At 42.1% G+C, this 21,459-nt stretch overlaps 1 protein-coding gene across 8 annotated transcripts in view; it reads left to right on the forward strand.

Moving 5' to 3' along the window:
- The window catches only part of DOK5 (docking protein 5), a 338,062-nt gene that overhangs the window by 167,325 nt on the left and 149,278 nt on the right, over positions 1 to 21,459 (forward strand). For 4 of the 8 annotated variants that reach the window (XM_063959008.1, XM_063959006.1, XM_063959010.1 and 1 more), the window contains exon 2: positions 9,599 to 9,928. The exons of the other annotated variants lie outside the window; for them this stretch is intronic. In XM_063959008.1, coding sequence (XP_063815078.1) covers positions 9,920 to 9,928 — 9 coding nt within the window. In that variant the 5' untranslated portion in view covers positions 9,599 to 9,919. The remainder of the gene's footprint in view (positions 1 to 9,598; positions 9,929 to 21,459) is intronic. 8 annotated transcript variants of the gene reach the window in all.

A 21,459-nucleotide genomic window follows, 5' to 3' on the forward strand; every position in this document is an offset into this window, starting at 1 on the left:
TGCTGACCACCAGTATATATATAGCAGTCCGGTACAGTAGTCCATTGCTCTACCTCTGTGTCGTCAAGTATACTATCCATCCTTACCTGTGCTGCATTTTAATTGTGCACAGTATATAGTAGGAGGACAGTGCAGAATTTTGCTGACCACCAGTATATATATAGCAGTACGGTACAGAAGTCCACTGCTCTACCTCTGTGTTGTCAAGTATACTATCCATCCATACCTGTGCTGCATTGTAGTTGTGCGCAGTATATAGTAGGAGGACAGTGCAGAATGTTGCTGACCACCAGTATATATATACAGTAGCAGTATGGTACAGTAGTCCATTGCTCTACCTCTGTGTCGTCAAGTATACTATCCATCCATACCTGTGCTGCATTTTAGTTGTGCACAGTATATAGTAGGAGGGCAGTGCAGAATTTTACTGACCACCAGTATACAGGTTAAGTATCCCTTATCCAAAATGCTTGGGACCAGAGGTATTTTGGATATGGGATTTTTCCGTATTTTGGAATAATTGCATACCATAATGAGATATCATGGTGATGGGACCCAAGTCTAAGCACAGAATGTATTTATGTTTCATATACACCTTATACACACAGCCTGAAGGTCATTTTAGCCAATATTTTTTATAACTTTGTGCATCAAACAAAGTGTGTGTACATTAACACAATTCATTTATGTTTCTTATACACCTTATACACACAGCCTGAAGGTCATTTAATACAATATTTTTAATAACTTTGTGTATTAAACAAGGTTTGTGTACATTGAGCCATCAAAAAACAAAAGTTTCAGTATCTCACTCTCACTCAAAAAAGTCCGTATTTTGGAATATTCCGTATTTCGGATATTTGGATATGGGATACTCAACCTGTATATATAACATTACGGTACAGTAGTCCATTGCTCTACCTCTGGGTCGTCAAGTATACTATCCATCCATACCTGTGCTGCATTTTAGTTGTGCGCAGTATATAGTAGGAGGACAGTGCAGAATTTTTCTGACCACCAGTATATATATAGCAGTACGGTACAGTAGGCCATTGCTATTGATATATTACTGGCATATAATTCCACACATTAAAAAAATGGAGGACAAAAATGTGGAGGGTAAAATAGGGAAAGATCAAGATCCACTTCCACCTCGTGCTGAAGCTGCTGCCACTAGTCATGGCCGAGATGATGAAATGCCATCAACGTCGTCTGCCAAGGCCGATGCCCAATGTCATAGTAGAGATTATGTAAAATCCATTAAACAAAAGTTCAGTAAAATGACCCAAAAATCAAAATTAAAAGCATTTGATGAGAAGCGTAATCTTGCCAATATGCCATTTACGACATGGAGTGGCAAGGAACGGCTGAGGCCCTGGCCTATGTTCATGGCTAGTGGTTCAGCTTCAGAAGTCATTGACAAGTTCAAAAACTTTGGGTGACAGCAGTAGCAGTCCACTGACAACTAAATCCCTTCCTCTTGTAACCAAGCTCCTGCAAACCACACCACAAACTCCCTCAGTGTCAATTTCCTCCTTAGACAGGAAAGCCAATAGTCCTGCAGGCCATGTCACTGGCAAGTCTGACGAGTCCTCTCCTGCCTGGGATTCCTCCGATGCATCCTTGCGTGTAACGCCTACTGCTGCTGGCGCTGCTGTTGTTGCTGCTTGGTGTCGATCGTCAACCCAGAGGGGAAGTCGGAAGACCACTTGTACTACTTCCAGTAAGCAATTGACTGTCCAACAGTCCTTTGCGAGAAAGATGAAATATCACAGCAGTCATCCTGCTGCAAAGCGGATAACTAAGGCCTTGGCAGCTACGGTGGTGTTAAAAGTGTGTCTAGTATCCACCGTTAATTCACAGGGAATTAGACAATTGATTAAGGTACTGTGTCCCCAGTATCAAATACTATCTAGGTTCCATTTCTCTAGGCAGGCGATACCGAGAATGTACACAGACCTCAGAAAAAGAGTCACCAGTGTCCTAAAAAATGCAGTTGTACCCAATATCCACTTAACGGACATGTGGACAAGTGGAGCAGGGCAGACTCAGGACTATATGACTGTGACAGCCCACTGGGTAGATGTATTGCCTCCCGCAGCAAGAACAGCAGCGGCAGCAGCAGTAGCAGCATATCGCAAACGTCAACTCATTCCTAGGCAGGCTACGTTTTGTATCACCGCTTTCCATAAGAGGCACACAGCTGACAACCTCTTACGGAAACTGAGGAAAATCATCGCAGAATGGCTTACCCCAATTGGACTCTCCCTTCTGATGAAACGGCCAGTGCTACAGGCCGAGAAATGCGTTATGGCACCCCAGTGAAGTATCCAGTCTGACTGCGATAATCCCCTGACAGCCTCCAGCCTTGTGGACCGATGAGAGCTCAGCCGCAATATACGGACATTTCTCCAGCGGCGTGACACCCTGTACCTTGGTTGCATCGAGCCACCGCACACCCGGCTCAGTACAGCGTTTAGAACGAACAAGTTCTGTGCCATCGGACAATACACATAGGAGGAACTGGTTCTACATACCGTTTTCATTCAAAAGTAAGGCAGCAGCACAGCACCGGTGTCCGCTATTTCATCTTTGGGACACCGTTCATTTGGCTCGACATAGCCGCTCCTAACATTTCATGCCGCTTGCACGAACCAAAAGAGTGAGACTACATTTGTAACAGTGACACACCAGAGGTACCTCTTATAAGTCTCCCTCATCTATTACCTGTTCATCCGTGGACGCACGGTTGAAAAACTACCAAATATCATTGTGTTTTCAACAAAGCTTATTAAGACTCATCTCATGTTTCTTCAGGTGGTTTATTGCAGTCATATTTAACTACATTTATGTGATCTTTTATTATTATTATTTTATATCCATCTATTAATGGGTCATCATATGTATGTACATTCGTATTTTTACTATAATTCATGTGTTTAATGTAACACTGCTTTTACTATTTTTAGTAATAAACAAATTTATTCTTTAGACTCATTCAGCGCTCCCATTTCTTTCTATATCTCGCATGCAAGAGATGCTGTCAGTGGCCCGAAGAATTGTGGGACACTTTCGGCATTCAGCCACCGCGTGCCGAAGACTGGAGCACCAGCAAACACTCCTGAAACAGCCCCGCCATCATCTGAAGCAAGAGGTGGTAACAAGGCGGAATTCAACCCTCTATATGCTTCAGAGGATGGAGTAGCAGCAAAAGGCCATTCAAGCCTATACATCTGCCTTCGATATAGGCAAAGGAGGGGGAATGCATATGACTCAAGCGCAGTGGAGAATGATTTCAACGTTGTGCAAGGTTCTGCAACCCTTTGAACTTGCCACACGTGAAGTCAGTTCAGACACTGCCAGCCTGAGTCAGGTCATTCCCCTCATCAGGCTTTTGCAGAAGCAGCTGGAGAGATTGAAGGAGGAGCTAAAACGGAGCAATTCCGCTAGGCATGTGGGACTTGTGGATGGAGCCCTTCATTCGCTTAACCAGGATTCACGGGTGGTCAATCTGTTGAAATCAGAGCACTACATTTTGGCCACCGTGCTCGATCCTAGGTTTAAAGCCTACGTTGTATATCTCTTTCCGGCAGACACAAGTCTGCAGAGGTGCAAAGACCTGCTGGTGAGACACTTGTCACGTCAAGCGGAACGTGACCCATCAGCAGCTCCTCCTTCACATTCTCCCGCAACTGGGGCTGCGAGGAAAAGGCTAAGAATTCCGAGCCCACCCGCTGGCGGTGATGCAGGGCAGTCTGGAGCGAGCGCTGACATCTGGTCCGGACTGAAGGACCTGCCAACGATTACTGACATGTCATCTACTGTCACTGCATATGATTCTGTCACCATTGAAAGAATGGTGGAGGATTATATGAGTGACCGCATCCAAGTAGGCACGTCAGACAGTCTGTACGTATACTGGCAGGAAAAAGAGCCAATTTGGAGGCCCTTGCACAAACTGGCTTTATTTTACTTAAGTTGACCCCCCCCCCTCCCCCTCCAGTGTATACTCCGAAAGAGTGTTTAGTGCAGCCGCTCACCTTGTCAGCAATCGGCGTATGAGGTTACTTCCAGAAAATGTGGAGAAGATGATGTTCATCAAAATGAATTATAATCAATTCCTCCGTGGAGACTTTCACCAGCAATTTCCTCCAGAAATTACACAGGGGCCTGAGATGGTGGATTCCAGTGGGGACGAATTAATAATCTGTGAGGTGGGGGATGTACACAGTGAAAGGGGTGAGGAATCGGAGGATGAGGAGGAGGTGGACATCTTGCCTCTGTAGAGCCAGTTTGTGCTAGGAGAGATTGATTGCTTCTTTTTTGGTGGGGGCCCAAACCAACCAGTCATTTCAGTCACAGTCGTGTGGCAGACCCTGTCGCTGAAATGATGGGTTTGTTAAAGTGTGCATGTCCTGTTTATACAACATAAGGGTGGGAGGGAGGGCCCAAGGACAATTCCATCTTGCACCTCTTTTTTCTTTAATTTATCTTTGCATCATGTGCTGTTTGGGGACTATTTTTTGAAGTGCCATCCTGTCTGACACTGCAGTGCCACTCCTAGATGGGCCAGGTGTTTGTGTCGGCCACTTGGGTCGCTTAGCTTAGCCATCCAGCGACCTTGGTGCACCTCTTTTTTTCTTTGCATCATGTGCTGTTTGGGGACTATTTTTTGAAGTGCCATCCTGTCTGACACTGCAGTGCCACTCCTAGATGGGCCAGGTGTTTGTGTCGGCCACTTGTGTCGCTTAGCTTAGTCATCCAGCGACCTCGGTGCAAATTTTAGGATTAAAATAATATTGTGAAGTGTGAGGTGTTCAGAATAGACTGGAAATGAGTGGAAATTATAGTTATTGAGGTTAATAATACTTTGGGATCAAAATGACCCCAAAATTCTTTGATTTAGGCTGTTTTTGAGGTTTTTTTGAAAAAAAACACCCGAAACCAAAACACACCCGAATCCCACAAAAAATTTTCAGGGAGGTTTTTCCAAAACGAGTCCGAATCCAAAACATGGCCGCGGAACCGAATCCAAAACCAAAACACAAAACCCGAAAAATTTCCGGTGCACATCACTACTTGAAACTAATGTATCACTGTGTTACTGATTGATACTCAATTAAGGGCCCCCAATATAATAAAAATATTAATGAGTAATAATGTATTATTTGGGTTATACTGTTTAAAAAAATACTAACATGTTGATTTATGCAGACAATAATATTTTTCTTTTAATTGGGGCCATATTAAGTCATTAATGATACAAGCAGCAATTTTGTTATAAATTTGTGCCACTACAAGTGCTAGCATGGATGTATCATTAATTAATATGACCTCAATTAACAAAAAATATTCTTGTCTGCATAATTTTATATGTTGTTATTTTTTTTTTCCATTATTGCCCCCAATAATAAATTAACATTTTGATTTGTGCAGACAATAATATTTTTCTGCTAATTGGGGCCATATTAATTAATTCATGAGATTATCAGCAATTATGTTACAAACTTGTGGCACTACAAGCGCCAGCATGGATGTACTTCTATCATTAATTAATATGACCTCAATTAAGAAAAAAAAAATTGTCTGCATAATTTTATACTTTATTATTTTTGAACATTATTGATAAGGAATTTAAATTAAATTAAAAAAATTATGGCCCATCAATATATTTATTATTTTGGGGGCCTTTTATTGAGTCTTAAGGGTGTGGTTCATTAGGTCGACATGCATTAGGTCAACATACATTGGGTCGACCACTGAAGGTCGACATGCATTAGGTCGACGTGATCATTATGTCGTCATGGAAAAGGGCGACGTGAGTTTTTTCTTTTACTGTTTTTGATGTCGTTTTCTTCGTAAAGTGATGGGGAACCCCAATTAGTGCACCGCGTCCCCTCGCATGGATTGCTTCCCAATTGTAGTCCATGTGGATCTTTAAGTATGAAAAAGGTGAAAAAAATTGAAAAATTGTGAAAAACTCATGTTGACCTTTTTGCATGTCGACCTAGTACATGTTGACCTAACGCCCATGTCGACCTAGTGACCATGACCTTCAGTGGTCGACCCAATGTATGTCGAACTAATGCTTGTCAACCTAACGACCGCCTCCCGAGTTTTAAGTAGTGGCACAGTAATACTGTATGTTTGTTTCATAAAATGCCTGTAATTTGAGCAACCTCGCATTTCAAGTGAAAATACAAGTACCACTATATTATGTCTGATGACTTGCATATTTATCATTAAAACAAATGAGACAGGAAAAAAGTCTTGCCATCAGGATGGTGGGACAGTTCTATAAAATAAGGACAGTTTAACAAAAGTGGGGTATATTATAGCTAATACTATGTTTGTGGTAGCTATGACACAGCCCTTGAGCACTCATGCTTGTTCACTATTTTAGAGATCAGAGAATCTGCTGACTGTTGCTTAGTGGGAGGGAAATGGACCCATCGTTGATGGCAGCCAAGATGCAAAGGAGGGAAACTAACCCTTTCTCCCACTGCACCTGGCCCCAGGATTGAGTGACATGGACCAATAAGTCCCGAAGTTCATTTCTGTGTGGAAATTTACTTCCCCCAAGTTCATGGCTCACTTACCCTAGGCTGTGATGGCTTGACTATGCCACATTGAGGGAATTATGTGATGTATCACTTAAGCATTAGTGTTTAGCTCTAACAGATAACTCTATGGGTGTGGACTTACCTGGGTTCGCCTATGACCTTGCCTCATGACGAGAAGCTGTCCCTGCAAAAAATGTAAGAAACTGGTCAATACTTCGGCCACATCCTCTCAACCTGCAGCATTTCGTTCATTATTTGGAACCCCCGTTTCCGATTCAACTTCATCAGCTCCTTCTTCACCATCTGTGGCCTCTGCTACCATTGAAGGAAATGCAGCTACAGAATTCTCCGCTACTATCCACCCAGCCCACAATCTTACAGAGTCGTCGGACTTGACCACCATTCTTTTACAGCTATGATCTCTTCCAACCCACCAGGATATAAAACAAGACTTGCAATCAATGGAACAACGGTTACAGGATTCTATTCAAACCTGTATCTCCTCCATACAGTCTGATCTCACCCAGGTTGCGGACAGAGTGGTAGTGTTAGAAGAACATGGAGAGGACATAGACTCTAAGGTCTCTGATCCACTTGACCTAATCTCCCGTCCATCTCGCTCCTTGATAGACATGAGGCACAGACTTCATGATATTGACAACAGGGTCTGCAGAAATAACTTGAGGATACAGGGTCTACCTGAAAATGTCCCCCCTCAGGGTATTGTAGATGCTCCGACCAAAATATTCAGTGAACTCTTATGTGCTGACCCCGGCTCCCAGATTGTGTTCGACAGAGCGTACCGTGTGTTACGCCCTAGAGGCACTCCAACGGAACGACCCCGTGACGTTATTTGTCGACTTTCATTATTTTCGGGAGAAGGAGGAGATACAGATAAAGCCATCTTTATCTTGGCCTTTAATAGGATTAACTGAGGCAGGACAGTCGGACTTAATCCCCTGCTGTAATTACTTAATCCCCTGATGTATTGTTCTCTCTGTATTGTATTACAGCTGAGGACAATAGATGAAGGGCTTATGCAAATAAACCATGGTGTGCCTAGGCGCAGCAGAGAAGCCAAGATAAGCGTGGCTCCATCTGTACTGTAGCAGTCCAGTTGAGTCTCTGAAATTTACCATTATCTATCTTGGGCTACCTTACAGCAGCGGCGTCTCTTACGCCCCCTTACTGAAGAAATCAAGAAACATGACATCAGATTTCATTGGGGATTTCCCTTGAGCGTCCAAGTAACCCATAAAGGGACTCTCTTTGTTCTGCAGGAATTTGAGGGTGTGAATGACTTCTGTGCGTCTTTGGGGATACCTACCCACACACTACCGAACTGGCTAGACCCACTAGAATTACCAACATCAGCTTAACATCATAGGGAACCATGGCATACGGAACCCTAGGTGAAGGCATCGCGCTACAGTGTCCAATGCAGCTTCTGTGGATATGTGAATTTTGGCAATGCTTTCCTTGTTTTTGACATACTTTGTCTGCGTTTTACATAATAGACGAGCATTTCGTTGTCCATGTCTATCTCACTAGGTGGTTGCCTTCAGAGACTGCCTAGACACTTCCTACTAAGCTGTGTTTCCTGAATGTTGCCTTATTATGCGAGCTTAGTGCTAATAATAATAGGAATAAATAGTTAATATTCTATATTACCTAATAATTAAAAATTGATATGTTGGCCTACCCATCTTTGCTGTCTAGTTCCAGACTAATTTCCTTGCTAAATGTTGATATAAAGTTACATGCAAAACTTATGGCCAACCGTCTGAGCTCATTATTGCCAAAGGTGATACACCCAGATCAGGTCATTTTTTTCCAAGGGAGAGAGGCGAGAGACAATACCACGAGGGGGATCGATCCGATAGCACATGCCCAGTCAGTTAAGACTCCCATGATGCTTCTTTTGACAGACGCTGAAAAAGCCATCGACCGGTGGACTGGGTATTCATGGAGATGGTACTGTGATATTTGGGCTTAGATGAAGTCTTTTAACAAAAAATCCTTGCGCTATATCGGGTCACTTCGGCTCAGGTTAAGGTTAATGGATTGCTCTCTGACCCAATAACTATATCAAACGGGACTCGACAAGGCTATCCACTTTCACCATTGATATTTGTCGTATGTATGGAGACTTTAGCTAAAGCTATTAGAATGAACCCCAACATCACGGGGCTGAAAGTTGGCAATAATAATCATTGTGTAGCTCTCCTCGCAGATGACCTCTTGGCAGTTATAACAAATCCTACTGTATCACTGCCCAATCCTATGAAGGAATTCTCACGTTTTGGGACACTATCTAATTTCAAGATTAATTACGCCAAATCGATGGCACTTAACATTTCCCTCCCTGTGGACTCAGTCTCGTCCTTACACAATGCATTTCCTTTTGCATGGCATCCCACCCATATCAAATATTTAGGTGTTTTAATTCCTTCTTCTCTTCCCACTACTGTCACTATTAACCACATTCCCCTGTTACTGAAGTTACGTCAGGAAATGACACAGTGGCTTACACAGAAGTTCTCAGGGCTGGGCGTATGAATATAGTAAAAATGAACATTCTGCCTAGGTTGCTGTACCTCTTTCAGACTATTCCATTGAAACTCCCTCATCAATTTTAGCCAAAACACACAAGGCGATTAGTCACTTCGTTTGGGGTGGAAGGAAACCCAGATTTAAGCACTGCCACTTATTTCGTAGGAAAGCTCAGGGGGGGCAACAGTTACCTATGATCTTAGCATATTACCAGTCTACGATCTTACATAGGATCTTGGATTGGTCACGACCAGACTCTAGCTCCAAACAATGGGTGACCTAGAGAGGTGGTCCTCGGACCTACCTCTGCAAGCTGTGCCATGGTTTAAGACCATTAGCCGTTCTTCACATCTGACAGCTGGCCCCACTTTGGCTCTCTGGTCGAAACTACACAGCAAAATAGAAATCTCATCTGCAAAATCTCTGCTCCTACCATACCATTCCTTAATAATCCACTGTTCCTTCCTCCCTCCCGCTCTCAGGACTTTGACAACATTAAGAACGTCTGACGGCTCTACACGCTTCTGAGTTTTGGCTCCGCCGTCAATGCACAAGACAGATACAGTGAGCTGTTACAATCTCTCCTCCTGCACCTGAAGTAAAAATGCTGTGAGCTATACCTTCAGCCAACTAGCCATTTGGAGTCAAGAAAGCAATCATTCCAGCTGATGCGGCTGCCAGACACTAAGAGTCACAGTATTATAAGCGGGAGGTGGTAGCATACCGCTGGCAACAGAACTCTCTGGTGCAATAAGGATATCTATACCAATTATACTTGTGAGATGGAAGCATATTAAACACAAATGTGGATGGTGAGAATATGCCTACACAATACCATTGATTTTATTATGTTATATGTTTTTATTTTAAACCATTGTGTTAACTAATAAATTGATGAGCGCTCTCTAATTGAGTAACTTGTACTACTCGATTTTTTATGTTAATTATCTTTATGACTGCCAAGTCCTTTGGGAGCAGCTTAAAGAAGAAAAAAGGGCACTACTAATGTGGAGACCTTTCTTTTTTATAATGATATAGATATACTACAGCACCCAAATTTTGTATCTAATTGTCTCAGGCATACAGTATATAAGTTATTATTGCATAGTTATTTTTCTGATGTCCCCTCCTTTTGTAAAGCTTGGGATGTTGACCTCAGCTCTCGGGGGATCCATATTAACTGTGAAAAACATTGTGAGGTTATGTCCCGTTGTTCCACGAGTCTAGAAGTAATAGAAACTCAATATAAACTGCTTACTAGATGGTATTGCTGCCCCCCCCCCCTCCCTTGCACAAGTTTTTCCCTTCTGTATCCCCCTTATGCTGGTGATTAGGTAAGGAAAAGGGTACTCTTATTCACATATGGTGGGATTGCCCTCTGATCGCTGTTTTTTTTGGGTAAAATTATTGAACTCTCTACCAAAATCTTGGGGTCCCAAGTTACCACTAGACCCGACTTCTGGCTGCTCTCCCATACCACCATTCCATTAGCAAAATATAAACAATCCCTTCTTAAACACCTCAATAATGCAATGAGAGCTGTAATACCAGTTCATTGGCAATCCCAGGCTCCACCCTCGGTCTGGGAATGATTTCAACCGATAGAGTTTTATAGTACAATGGAAGATATTTATTATTCAGACCTGGAGAAGCAATCTGATTATGTTTCTACCCGGCTTATTTGGCTAGAATTTAAAGCCACTTCAACTTATAAAGATCTGAAACCTTTAGATTTAATACAACACTGATCACTCATGTATTTCATGACATTGATCATCTGAAATACCTGTCATTTGACATTATTGGAATGCTCATTCTCCCCTCCTACCACCCCATATTTCCTAGCCTATCCCTTTTCCTTCCTTTACCCTTTGTTTTGTCATAATACTTTTTTTTCTATGGTTACTGTTCTATTATTTTATAACTTACTTTAGAGGTATACGTGTTGCTTTACTAATGACTTATTGGAACACAGCATCGAAGCCAGCTTTGTCTTGTATGATCGTGTATGTACTGTTTTATTGTATTGCAGATGTCAAACTGGTATATTATACTGCCCTTCTTGTCCTTATACTATCTCAATTTTGAAATGAGTTTGTTATAACTGTATTTTTCTTGGAAAACCAAAATAAAGAGTATATATAGATACTGTATATATATATAAAAAAAAAAAAAGTGAGACGACAGTGATATGATCCAGTGGAGACAGTATCACAGCATTGTGATTGACTGCAAATCACATAACACCCCCATAACATGAAGTATAGTAGAAGGAGTATGGGAGGATCCTCTGGTGTGGCTGGTGTCTGGGAGACCTTTATTCCAGAATAGTAGGCAAGCCAAGTGGGAAGGGGCTCAGGAACTTGTTGACATTAGCAGGTTGTCGTAGGCAGTGTCTTGACTGTTGCCAAAGGAAAAGAGCCACCTGCCCTTTAGCTGGTGGAAAAGATTTGCTTCTTAACAGGTGTGAATGCGTATTTCTGAGCATGCAGAAAGCAAACTCAAGAGAAACTATGGGGTACCGCCAGAGTGGTATGTTATACTTCACCAAACCTCTCTATATAACTATAGGTGTACCTGCTGTACCTATATTAATGTGCCCATATATACTGTATGTAATACTGTAGCTGCCTGTTTCTTTTTATTATTGTCAAATGCTTTTATGCCTGTTAATTTATTAACTGCTCTTGGGGTATGTGTCACAAGAGTTAATGTCAGCCTACTTCTGGATGACCCTCATGGGGATCAGCAACCTGTAATAGAAGTCCTCAAAACAATGGTGGGATGAAGGGCACTTGCCCATGCTCTTTATTGACTGGTGCGAGGATAGCGCCTGTCAGTTTGAGAGCAGGATGTCAGGCCATCAGGAAGCTGGCTGGCATACAACTGCTGCATATAAAAGGGGCCCACACTGACAGTTAGTGAGCTATGCAGCACACTGGTCGCTGAGGCAGCAGCCAGAGTGAGTAGTGGAGGAAAGGTACCTGCTTCCATCAGGTGATCTACGGACAAAAAGTGGGATACAGATGTAGCCACTCTCATCCAGCCTGAAGCTTGTCATATGCACGGCAACATAGGCGCGACAAGTATACCCGCATTTAGGACGAGCATGTGCATCTAAGTACGCACACCATAGGAATACATCTGTAGATCGAAAGAACCTTAGAGATTAGCAGGCAGTCAGTATTATATAACTCAAAGGGGTCAATCCATTTAGGTGCAAGTTGCAGAATGTGAGTTGCCATTTTCTCTACAAATTCGCATTTTGCAATCCAATTAGAAACTCGCATTGAACCAGGCAGAATAAACTCCTATTTTTCCATTCACATGCCACTGAAGTGAGAGATGTTAGGGACAATCCTTTTTTTAAAAGTTAAAATGTCAGGATGTTGCTTTATGCATCCCAAATTTAATTATAGGTTGTTGTTGTTGTTGTTGTTGTTTTTGTTTTTTTTGTTTTGTTAATAATAGCCTTTTAGAATTTGTTTTGTTACCTAAAAGTACCCCAAAAGCATTTGTTTTCCTACTATTATTTTTTTATTTTAGGATATTTCATATTTATTTATTTTTTTGCATGAAAGTAAAAATAAAAAGCACAAATCAGCCATTTTACACCGTTTAATAATCTCCAGTTTTTCCTTATGACCTCTAGCAGCCTTCTGTATGATTTGAAATTGTCAGGTTTTTTTGGGAGGTTTTTTTTTTAGGGGGTCGGATCCAGGAAGGTCACCTCACTTATGTCACAAGACATATGGCTGACAATTCACAAACACCTACTGCGAGTACCGATCATTTGTGCAGATGTTTGCAAGTTTCATGAAACAATTTGCAACTGGCACCGACAGTAATTGGATTGACCTGAAAGACTTGTAGGCATGCATTGTAAATAATGTCATGAAACTTGTATAAACATTGTTGCAAATCTAACTTCTGTGTTAGAGGATTCAGCTTTTGCAGAGAAGAAATGTTACATGTCTAATAAAAATTAGAGATGAGCGGGTTCAGATCCATGAGATCCGAACGCTACCGAACCTCCCTACCCGAGTCCGAATCTGAGTCAGGCTCGGGTTTTCCTGTCTGACTCGGAAACCAGAACAAGGCAAAACGTCATCATCCAGCTGTCGTATTCTCGCATGGTTTGGATTCCATATAAGGACCCGCGCATCACTGCCATTTTTACTCCAGTCTCGGAGAGTGTAGTGAGAGGATGTGTCTCCGTCCTCAGTGTCTGTGTGGGTGGGAAAGTGGGGTGGCGATTCCAGTGCTGTCTTGTGCTGCTCAGTCCAGTGTGGTGTCTTATGCTGTATCAGTCCAGCTAGTCACAGTGGTGGTGTCCTCTGCTGCTATATGTCCCCAGTGCTTCTGTATAAGTCCCTTGCAGTTTTGCTGTGTTGTCTTGCATCAGACCAGGGGTAGTGTGTTGTGCTGCATCAGTCCAGTGACCAATCACAGTGGTGGTGTCCTCTGCTGCCATATATCCGGTGTAGCTGTATAAGTCCCTTTCAGTGGTGCTGTGTTGTCCTGCATCAGACCAGGGGTAAAGTCTTGTGCAGCATCAATCCAATGACCAGTCACAGTGGTGGTGTCCTCTGCTGCCATATATCCAGTGTTACTGCCGTATAATTCCCGTGATACTGGCGTATAATTCCAGTCATACTGGCATATAATTCCCGTGATACTGGCGTAAAATTCCCGTAATACTGACGTACTGTATAATTCCTGTGATACTGGCGTATAATTCCAGTGATATTGCCGTATAATTCCTGTGATACTGGCGTATAATTCCTGTGATCTGTTTTATAATTCCTGTGATACTGCCGTAATTTTCCAGTGATATTGACGTATAATTCCCGTGATACTGGTGTATAATTCCCGTGATACTGCCATATAATTCCAGTGATATTGCCGTATAATTCCAGTGATATTGCCGTATAATTCCTTTGATACCGACGTATAATTCCTGTGAAACGGGCGTATAATTCCAGTGATATTGCCGTATAATTCACGTGATACTGGCGTATAATTACAGTGATATTGCGATATAATTCCAGTGATATTACCATATAATTCCCGTGATATTGACATATAATTCACGTGATATTGCCGTATGATTCCTTTGATACTGGCGTATAATTCATGTGATACTGTCGTATAATTCCAGTGATATTGCCATATAATTCCTGTGATATTGGCATGTAATTCCTGTGATATTGCCATATACAGTAATTCCCGTGATACTGTCGTATAATTCCCGTGATACGGACGTAATTTTCCAGTGATATTTCCGTATAATTCCCGTGATACTGCTGTATAATTCCCGTGATACTGCCATATAATTCCAGTGATATTGCCGTATAATTCCAGTGATATTGCCGTATAATTCCTGTGATACTGGCGTATAATTCCTGTGATACTGCCGTATAATTCCCGTGATACTGCCATATAATTCCAGTGATACTGCCGTATAATCCCAGTGATATTGCCGTATAATTCCCGTGAAACTGGCATATAATTCCCGTGATACTGCCAGATACAGTAATTCCTGTGATACTGTCTTATAACACCCGTGATACTGTCGTATAATTCCAGTGATATTGCCGTATAATCCCTGTGATACTGGCGTGTAAATCACGTGATACTGCCGTATAATTCCAGTGATATTGCTGTATAATTCCAGTGATATTGCCGTATAATTCCCGTGATACTGGCATATAATTCCTATGATACTGCCTTATAATTCCAGTGATATTGCCGTATAATTCCAGTAATATTGCTGTATAATTCCAGTGATATTGGCGTATAATTCCCGTGATACTGCTGTATAATTCCAGTGATACTGGCGTATAATTCCTGTGATATTGCCATATACAGTAATTCCCATGATACTGTCATATAATTTCCATGATACTGACGTATAATTCCAGTGATATTGCCATATAATTCCAGTGATATTGCTGTATAATTCCCATGATACTGGCGTATAATTCCTGTGATACTATAGTATCATTACTGTGATACTGGAGTATATTCCTGTGATACTGACGTATAATTCCTGTGATACTGGCGTATAATTCCAGTGATATTGCTGTATAATTCCTGTGATACTGGCATATAATTCCAGTGATACTGGCGTATAATTCCAGTGATATTGCCGTATAATTCCCATGATACTACCATATAATTCCCGTGATACTACTGTATAATTCCGGTGATATTGCCGTATAATTCCAGTGATACTGCCATATAATTCCTGTGATACTCCCGTATAATTCCAGTGATATTGCTGTATAATTCCTGTGATACTGCTATATAATTCCAGTAATACTGGCATATAATTCCTGTGATACTGGCGTATAATTCCTGTGATACTACCGTATAATTCCAGTGATATTACCGTATAATTCCTGTGATACTGCCGTATAATTCCTGTGATACTTGCGTATAATTATTGTGATACTGTCATATAATTCCAGTGATATTGCAGTATTATTCCAGTGATATTGCCGTATAATTCCTGTGATACTGTCATATAATTCCTGTGATATTGCCATATAATTCTAGTGGTACTGGCGCATAAATCCAGTCTAGTGGTACTACTGTATAAATCCAGTGGTACTGTTGTATAAATCCAGTGATCCTGCCGTATAATTCCAGTGATACTGCCATATAATTCCAGTGGTACTGGCGTATAAATCCAGTCCAGTGATCCTGCCGTATATGTCTAGTGGTACTGCCATATAATTCCAGTGATACTGCCGTATATATATATATATATATATATATACCCTGTTGCACAGCGGATTACTGAGGCCATAACAACTATGCTGGTGTTAGACGTGTGTCTGGTATCCGGCATTACTGCAGTGGGACTGCAGTGCCAACCCTAGATGTGCCAGGTGTTTGTGCTGCACACTTGTGTTGCTTAGCTTAGTCATAAAGCTACCTCATTGCCCTCTTTTACTTCTTGGCATGATGTGCTGTTTGGGTACTATTTTTTTTAAGTGCCATCCTGTCTGACACTGCAATGCAACTCCTAGATGGGCTAATTGTTTATGTCGCTTAGCTTAGTTATACAGCTACCTCATTGCACCTCTTTTTCATCTTTGCATGATGTGCTGTTTGGGGCCTTTTTTTATATCTGCCCTCCTGTCTGACACTGCAGTGCCACTTCTAGATGAGCCAATTGTTTGTGTCACTTAGCAAAGTCATACAGCTTCTCATTGTACCTCTTTTTGATCTTTGCATGATGTGCTGTTTGGGGCCTTTTTTATATCTGCCCTCCTGTCTGACACTGCAATGCCACTATTAGATGGGCCAATTGCGTGTGTTGCTTAGCTTAGTCATACAGCTACCTCATTGCACCTCTTTTACATCTTTGCATGATGTGCTGTTTGGGGCCTTTTTTTTATATATATCTGCCCTCCTGTCTGCCACTGCAGTGCCACTCCTAGATGGGCCAGCTGTTTGTGCCGCACACTTGTGTCGCTTAGCTTAGTCATACAGCAACCTTGGTGCACCTCTTTTTCATCTTTGCATCATGTGCTGTTTGGGGCATGTTTTTTTAAAGTGCCATCCTGTCTGACAGTGCCTTTTAAGTCCAGGGGTACTGCTGTATAAGGCATGGGGTACTGCCGTATAAGTCCACCAATTGCAGAATTTTTGAAAAATGACAGGGGCATTCAGGAGATGCTGTCAGTGGACTGAAAAATTGTGGGCCACTTTCGACATTCAGCCACTGCATGCCACTACTAGATGGGCCAGGTGGTTGTGTCACTTAGCTTAGTCATACAGCAACCTCGGTGCACTTCTTTTTCTTCTTTGCATCATGTGCAGTTTGGGGACTAGTTTTTTAAAGTGCCATCCTGTCTGACACTGCAGTGCCACTCCTAGATGGGATGGGTCAAGTGTTTGTGCCGCGCACTTGTGTCGCTTAGCTTAGTCATACAGCAACCTCATTGCAATTCTTTTTCTTCTTTGCATGATCTGCTGTTTGGGGCCTAGTTTTTTTAAGTGCCATCCCGTCTGCTACTGAAGTGCCACTCCCAGATAGGCCAGGTGTTTGTGCCGCACATTTGTGTCGCTTAGCTTATTCATACAGCCACCTCGGTGCAACCTTTTGGCCTAAAAACAATATTGTGAGGCGTTCAGAATAGACTGGAAATGAGTGGAAATGAATGTTATTGAGGTTGATAATACCGTAGTATCAAAATGACCCCCAAATTCTGTGATTTTAGCCGTTTTTTTTTTTTTTTTTAAATCATCCAGATTCAAAACCAAAACACAAAAGTGTGGTTTTGGCAAAACCAACCAAAAAGCCAAAACCCGAGCGGGAAATTAGTACCAAAACCAAAACACAAAACACGAAAAAGTGCCCGCTGCACATCTCTAATAAAAATATTCTTTTATTTCATTAGTGGGATGCGGTATGATATACCGGCAGACAGGATGACAGCTGTTTATATACCTTGCCGGCTCGCTATACTTGCCATGCTTCGGCCTGGTGGCTCTCTTCACTTGCCACAGGTGCTATTCCCACTCGGTTGGTGGCGTGGACCCACCAACCTTGTGGAATACTGGACGAGTGTTGTGCTTCTGTTCATTTGTAAAATGGCGGCTGTCGGATTCGGCGTCAGTCTCCTGAACGCTGGGATCCCAAAACCTGGCATCCCCTTTAGTGATATAATTTTGAACGTCAAAAATGAGCTGCTAACTTAATTTTTTAGGCTACCCTCATCTGCTTAGGGTTATTCATAGTGAAACTAGTGGAGCTGAGTTGCATGTTTTAAAGTGTTGCTCTAATTATTAAAATGTAATTATTTTAATAACTATTTTTTTATTGTGACTGGGGTTGAGAGTCAATAACCAGCCCTATTCATCCCCGTTTTTCAGGGACAATTGAATATCCCCCTTGGGCATCTCTCACACAAAACACACACAAAACAAATGTGACCTAAAAGATAAAAAAGATTATTCTCTTGTAGTCAGCATATAGAAATAGTGCTAAACTATGGCTTGTCACAAAGCTACGTGTTGGAGGGGATTATCATATGTAGGTGGATTATACTTTCCATTATGGAACATATCTGAAATGATTTATTTAACTAAAGATGGAAGTTTAAATGATGGTGAGCGCATGAATTGTAAGGTTAAAGGAAAATAATGAGGAAAAAAAAAAATGTATATATATATATATAAAATATACTTGTGTTTACAGTATATTATGTACACTTTAATAAATGGTGTAACAATAATGTGGGTGAAGTATGCATATGAATGATAAAAACATCTTCATTTTTATCGTAAGTTAGAGATAATTAACCCTTTGCATCTCAAAGGTGCCGGTCAGCCGTAAGATGGGCTCATTTGCTTTTGTAGATTTTCACTAGAACGTTTCCATCATTAAACAACAAATAGAGAAATTCCCACTGTGACATTTACATTTCATAGCATAATAAAGGAAAATACACTCTTACCCTGTGCCACTTTCATCCTTGCTTTAAAGTTTAATTGGCTGTTGGTGAGAGTTACTTGATTTTTTCATATGTACGGTATATTACGTTTCACTGAAGGTCCTGTATGCCCCCTCTCTGGCAATATTTTCTGCTGGCTTAGCCAGGGCCGAAACCAGGATTTTTTACACTCGGGGCAAGGCAGTAAATTGGCGCCCTCCCATTGTAAGTGTGTGTGTGTGTGTATGGTAGCTGCTGTAAAGCTTTTTATCGAAGGGATAGCTAGAAATTTATTTGGGCTGGTGATGAAGAAAAAAAGGGAAATGATAAACCATACCTTGAAACGTACATGCAGGGTGGCACTTGATATGCCGGCTGTCGGGATCCTGGCGCTCAGCATACCGGTGTCGGAATCCCGACAGCCGGCATACAGACAACTATTTTCCCTCTTGGGGTGTCCACGACACCCCTGGGAGGAGAATAAATAGTGTGCCACTGTGCCTGCAGAGTGGCGAGTGCAGCGAGCCCGCAAGGGGCTCTTTTGTGCATGCCCCGCTGCCGGTATAGCGGCGGTCAGGATCCTGGTACCGGTATGCTGGGCGCAGGGATCCCGAGCACCGACATACCGTAGTAGACCCCACATGCATACTGTCACACACCTAAATATATACATGAGATGTGCGGCTGGCACTTTTTGTGTTTTGTGTTTTGGTTTTGGTTCTAATTCCACTTTCGTGTTTTGGTTTTGGGTTGGTTTTGCCAAAACCACCCATTCATGTTTTGGTTTTGGATCTGGATGATTTTTGAATAAAACATAAAAACAACTAAAATCACAGAATTTGGGGGTAATTTTGCTCCTACTATATTATTAACCTCAATAACAATAATTTGCACTCATTTCCAATCTATTCTGAACACCTCACACCTCACAATATTGTTTTTAGGCCAAAAGGTTGCACCGAGGTGGCTGGATGACTAAGCTAAGCGACACAAGTGGACAACACAAACACATGGCCTATCTAGGAGTAAAGTTAGGTACGGTTCGATTCTCTGAGAACCGAACCCGCTCATCTGTAACATGAATGCATCCACTCACTAACTCACTCACTCACTCACATATATACATATAGTCACACACCTGTATAGATACTGTACATATGTAGAGTCACACATATATACATACAGTGACATACAAGCACACATACAGATATGTAGTCACACACCTATTCACATACAGTCACACACATGCACACACATGCACACATTCATAGAGACACACATATATGGTAGTCCCACATACAGTACCCCTTCCCTTACACTCATTATTTAGGCTCTTCTGCTCCTGGATAGTGAGCTCTCCTCTCTCCCAATGATGCTGCTGGCTGGCCTGGCACTGTGTACAGCACAGTGCCGTGTAGCCCCGCCCCATTTTTGGACCTCCGGCTGCCTCTTCTTTTCAAGCTCAGCAGTGCACTATAGTAGTGCACTGCTGCGATGATTTTAGGCAGCAGGGTGGAGGCTGGGGAGTCCACTTGTTCCCTGTGCCCCCTCTTCATCCGGGTCTGCCGGGGCAGGCACTACACCGACTAAATAGAAGAAACTGAAAGTAAACTACAGCTCCCTCTGCAAGGGCTGCTGGGAGCTGTAGTTTATTTTCAGTTTCATCACAGCAATGCGGCCGCTGCAGCTAGTAAAGTCTGGAGCTTGTGCTCCGTCGACTCTAAGGGACACAGCGCATAGGAAGGGGGTGTTAGGGGGATCAAACTGATCATCTCGGCGCCCCCTCCTATCCTGCGCCCTAGTCACATGCCCCCCCAAGCCCCCCCCCCCCCCCCCCCTAGTTACGGCCATGGCTTAGCAAGGAAATACTGAAGAGCTGGTTGATAAAAACTTGGGTTGAACAAAACTTGATTCAGTTCCCCTGATGTACAGTCCTAGCACACTTATCAGTTATTGTTCCTTCCTAGTACTAATTGGAGTTAATGTGTTACTTTGAATTCTGCTAGTAAGCTTTTAGAACACAGGATGTGTGGAAAAGGATTTTAGTTTTGTTTGCTTTATCATAAAACACATGTGGTATACACATATAACTGCATACTCCAGTCCTTCTAATGCAGTCTTCTTCTTAATGTTTATTGGGAAAATAAATGATTGCTAAAGATCACTGAAAGTTTAAGCTTTGATACAGAGTGAGCTCTCCGCCAGATGGTTGGTACATTTTGCTTATTTATGCAGTGTGAAAGCTCAGGAAACCGACACAAGGAAATGCCTTATTGTAGGCAATAGGAACAGCAGTATATGGAAGGCACTGCTCTCAAGTTTATAATCTATAGAGAAATAGGCACTGATACACGAGGATAGGTGCTACCTATTGTACACTGGTCCACCAGATTGGAAAGGTTCTTAAGTGGCTGCATGATATGGTCATCCAGCAATGTTGGCCAAGGGTCAGGAGGATGTGAAAGTGAACAAAGACAAAATATGTGAGGTTATGTGTGGATTGTACAGAGGGGATGTAATTCAATAGAGAGGCATTGAAAGTTATGTGGGTGGGTCTGGAATTTAATAAGCTTGTCTGAAGAGGAGAGTTTTCAGGGAACGTTTGAAAGTTTAGAAACTAGAGGTGAGTCTTGTTGTGCGTGGGAGGGCATTCCACAGAATGAGGGGAGCCTGGAAAAAGTCCTGTTATTTTGAGTGGGAGCAAGTAATGTGTATGGATGAGAGATGCAGATCTTGTGCAGAGCGGAGAGGTTGGTTAGTGAGATATTTTGAGATGAGTGAAGATATGTTTATTGGTGCAGTTTGGTTAATAGCCTTGTATGTAAGTAAAAGTATTTTTATATTGAATACAGTAGAATACCGGTAACCAACGGAGGGACTGACAGAACGGATCT

Source organism: Pseudophryne corroboree, chromosome 3, assembly GCF_028390025.1.
Source record: "Pseudophryne corroboree isolate aPseCor3 chromosome 3, aPseCor3.hap2, whole genome shotgun sequence".
In the NCBI taxonomy this organism is placed as follows: Eukaryota; Metazoa; Chordata; class Amphibia; order Anura; family Myobatrachidae; genus Pseudophryne; species Pseudophryne corroboree.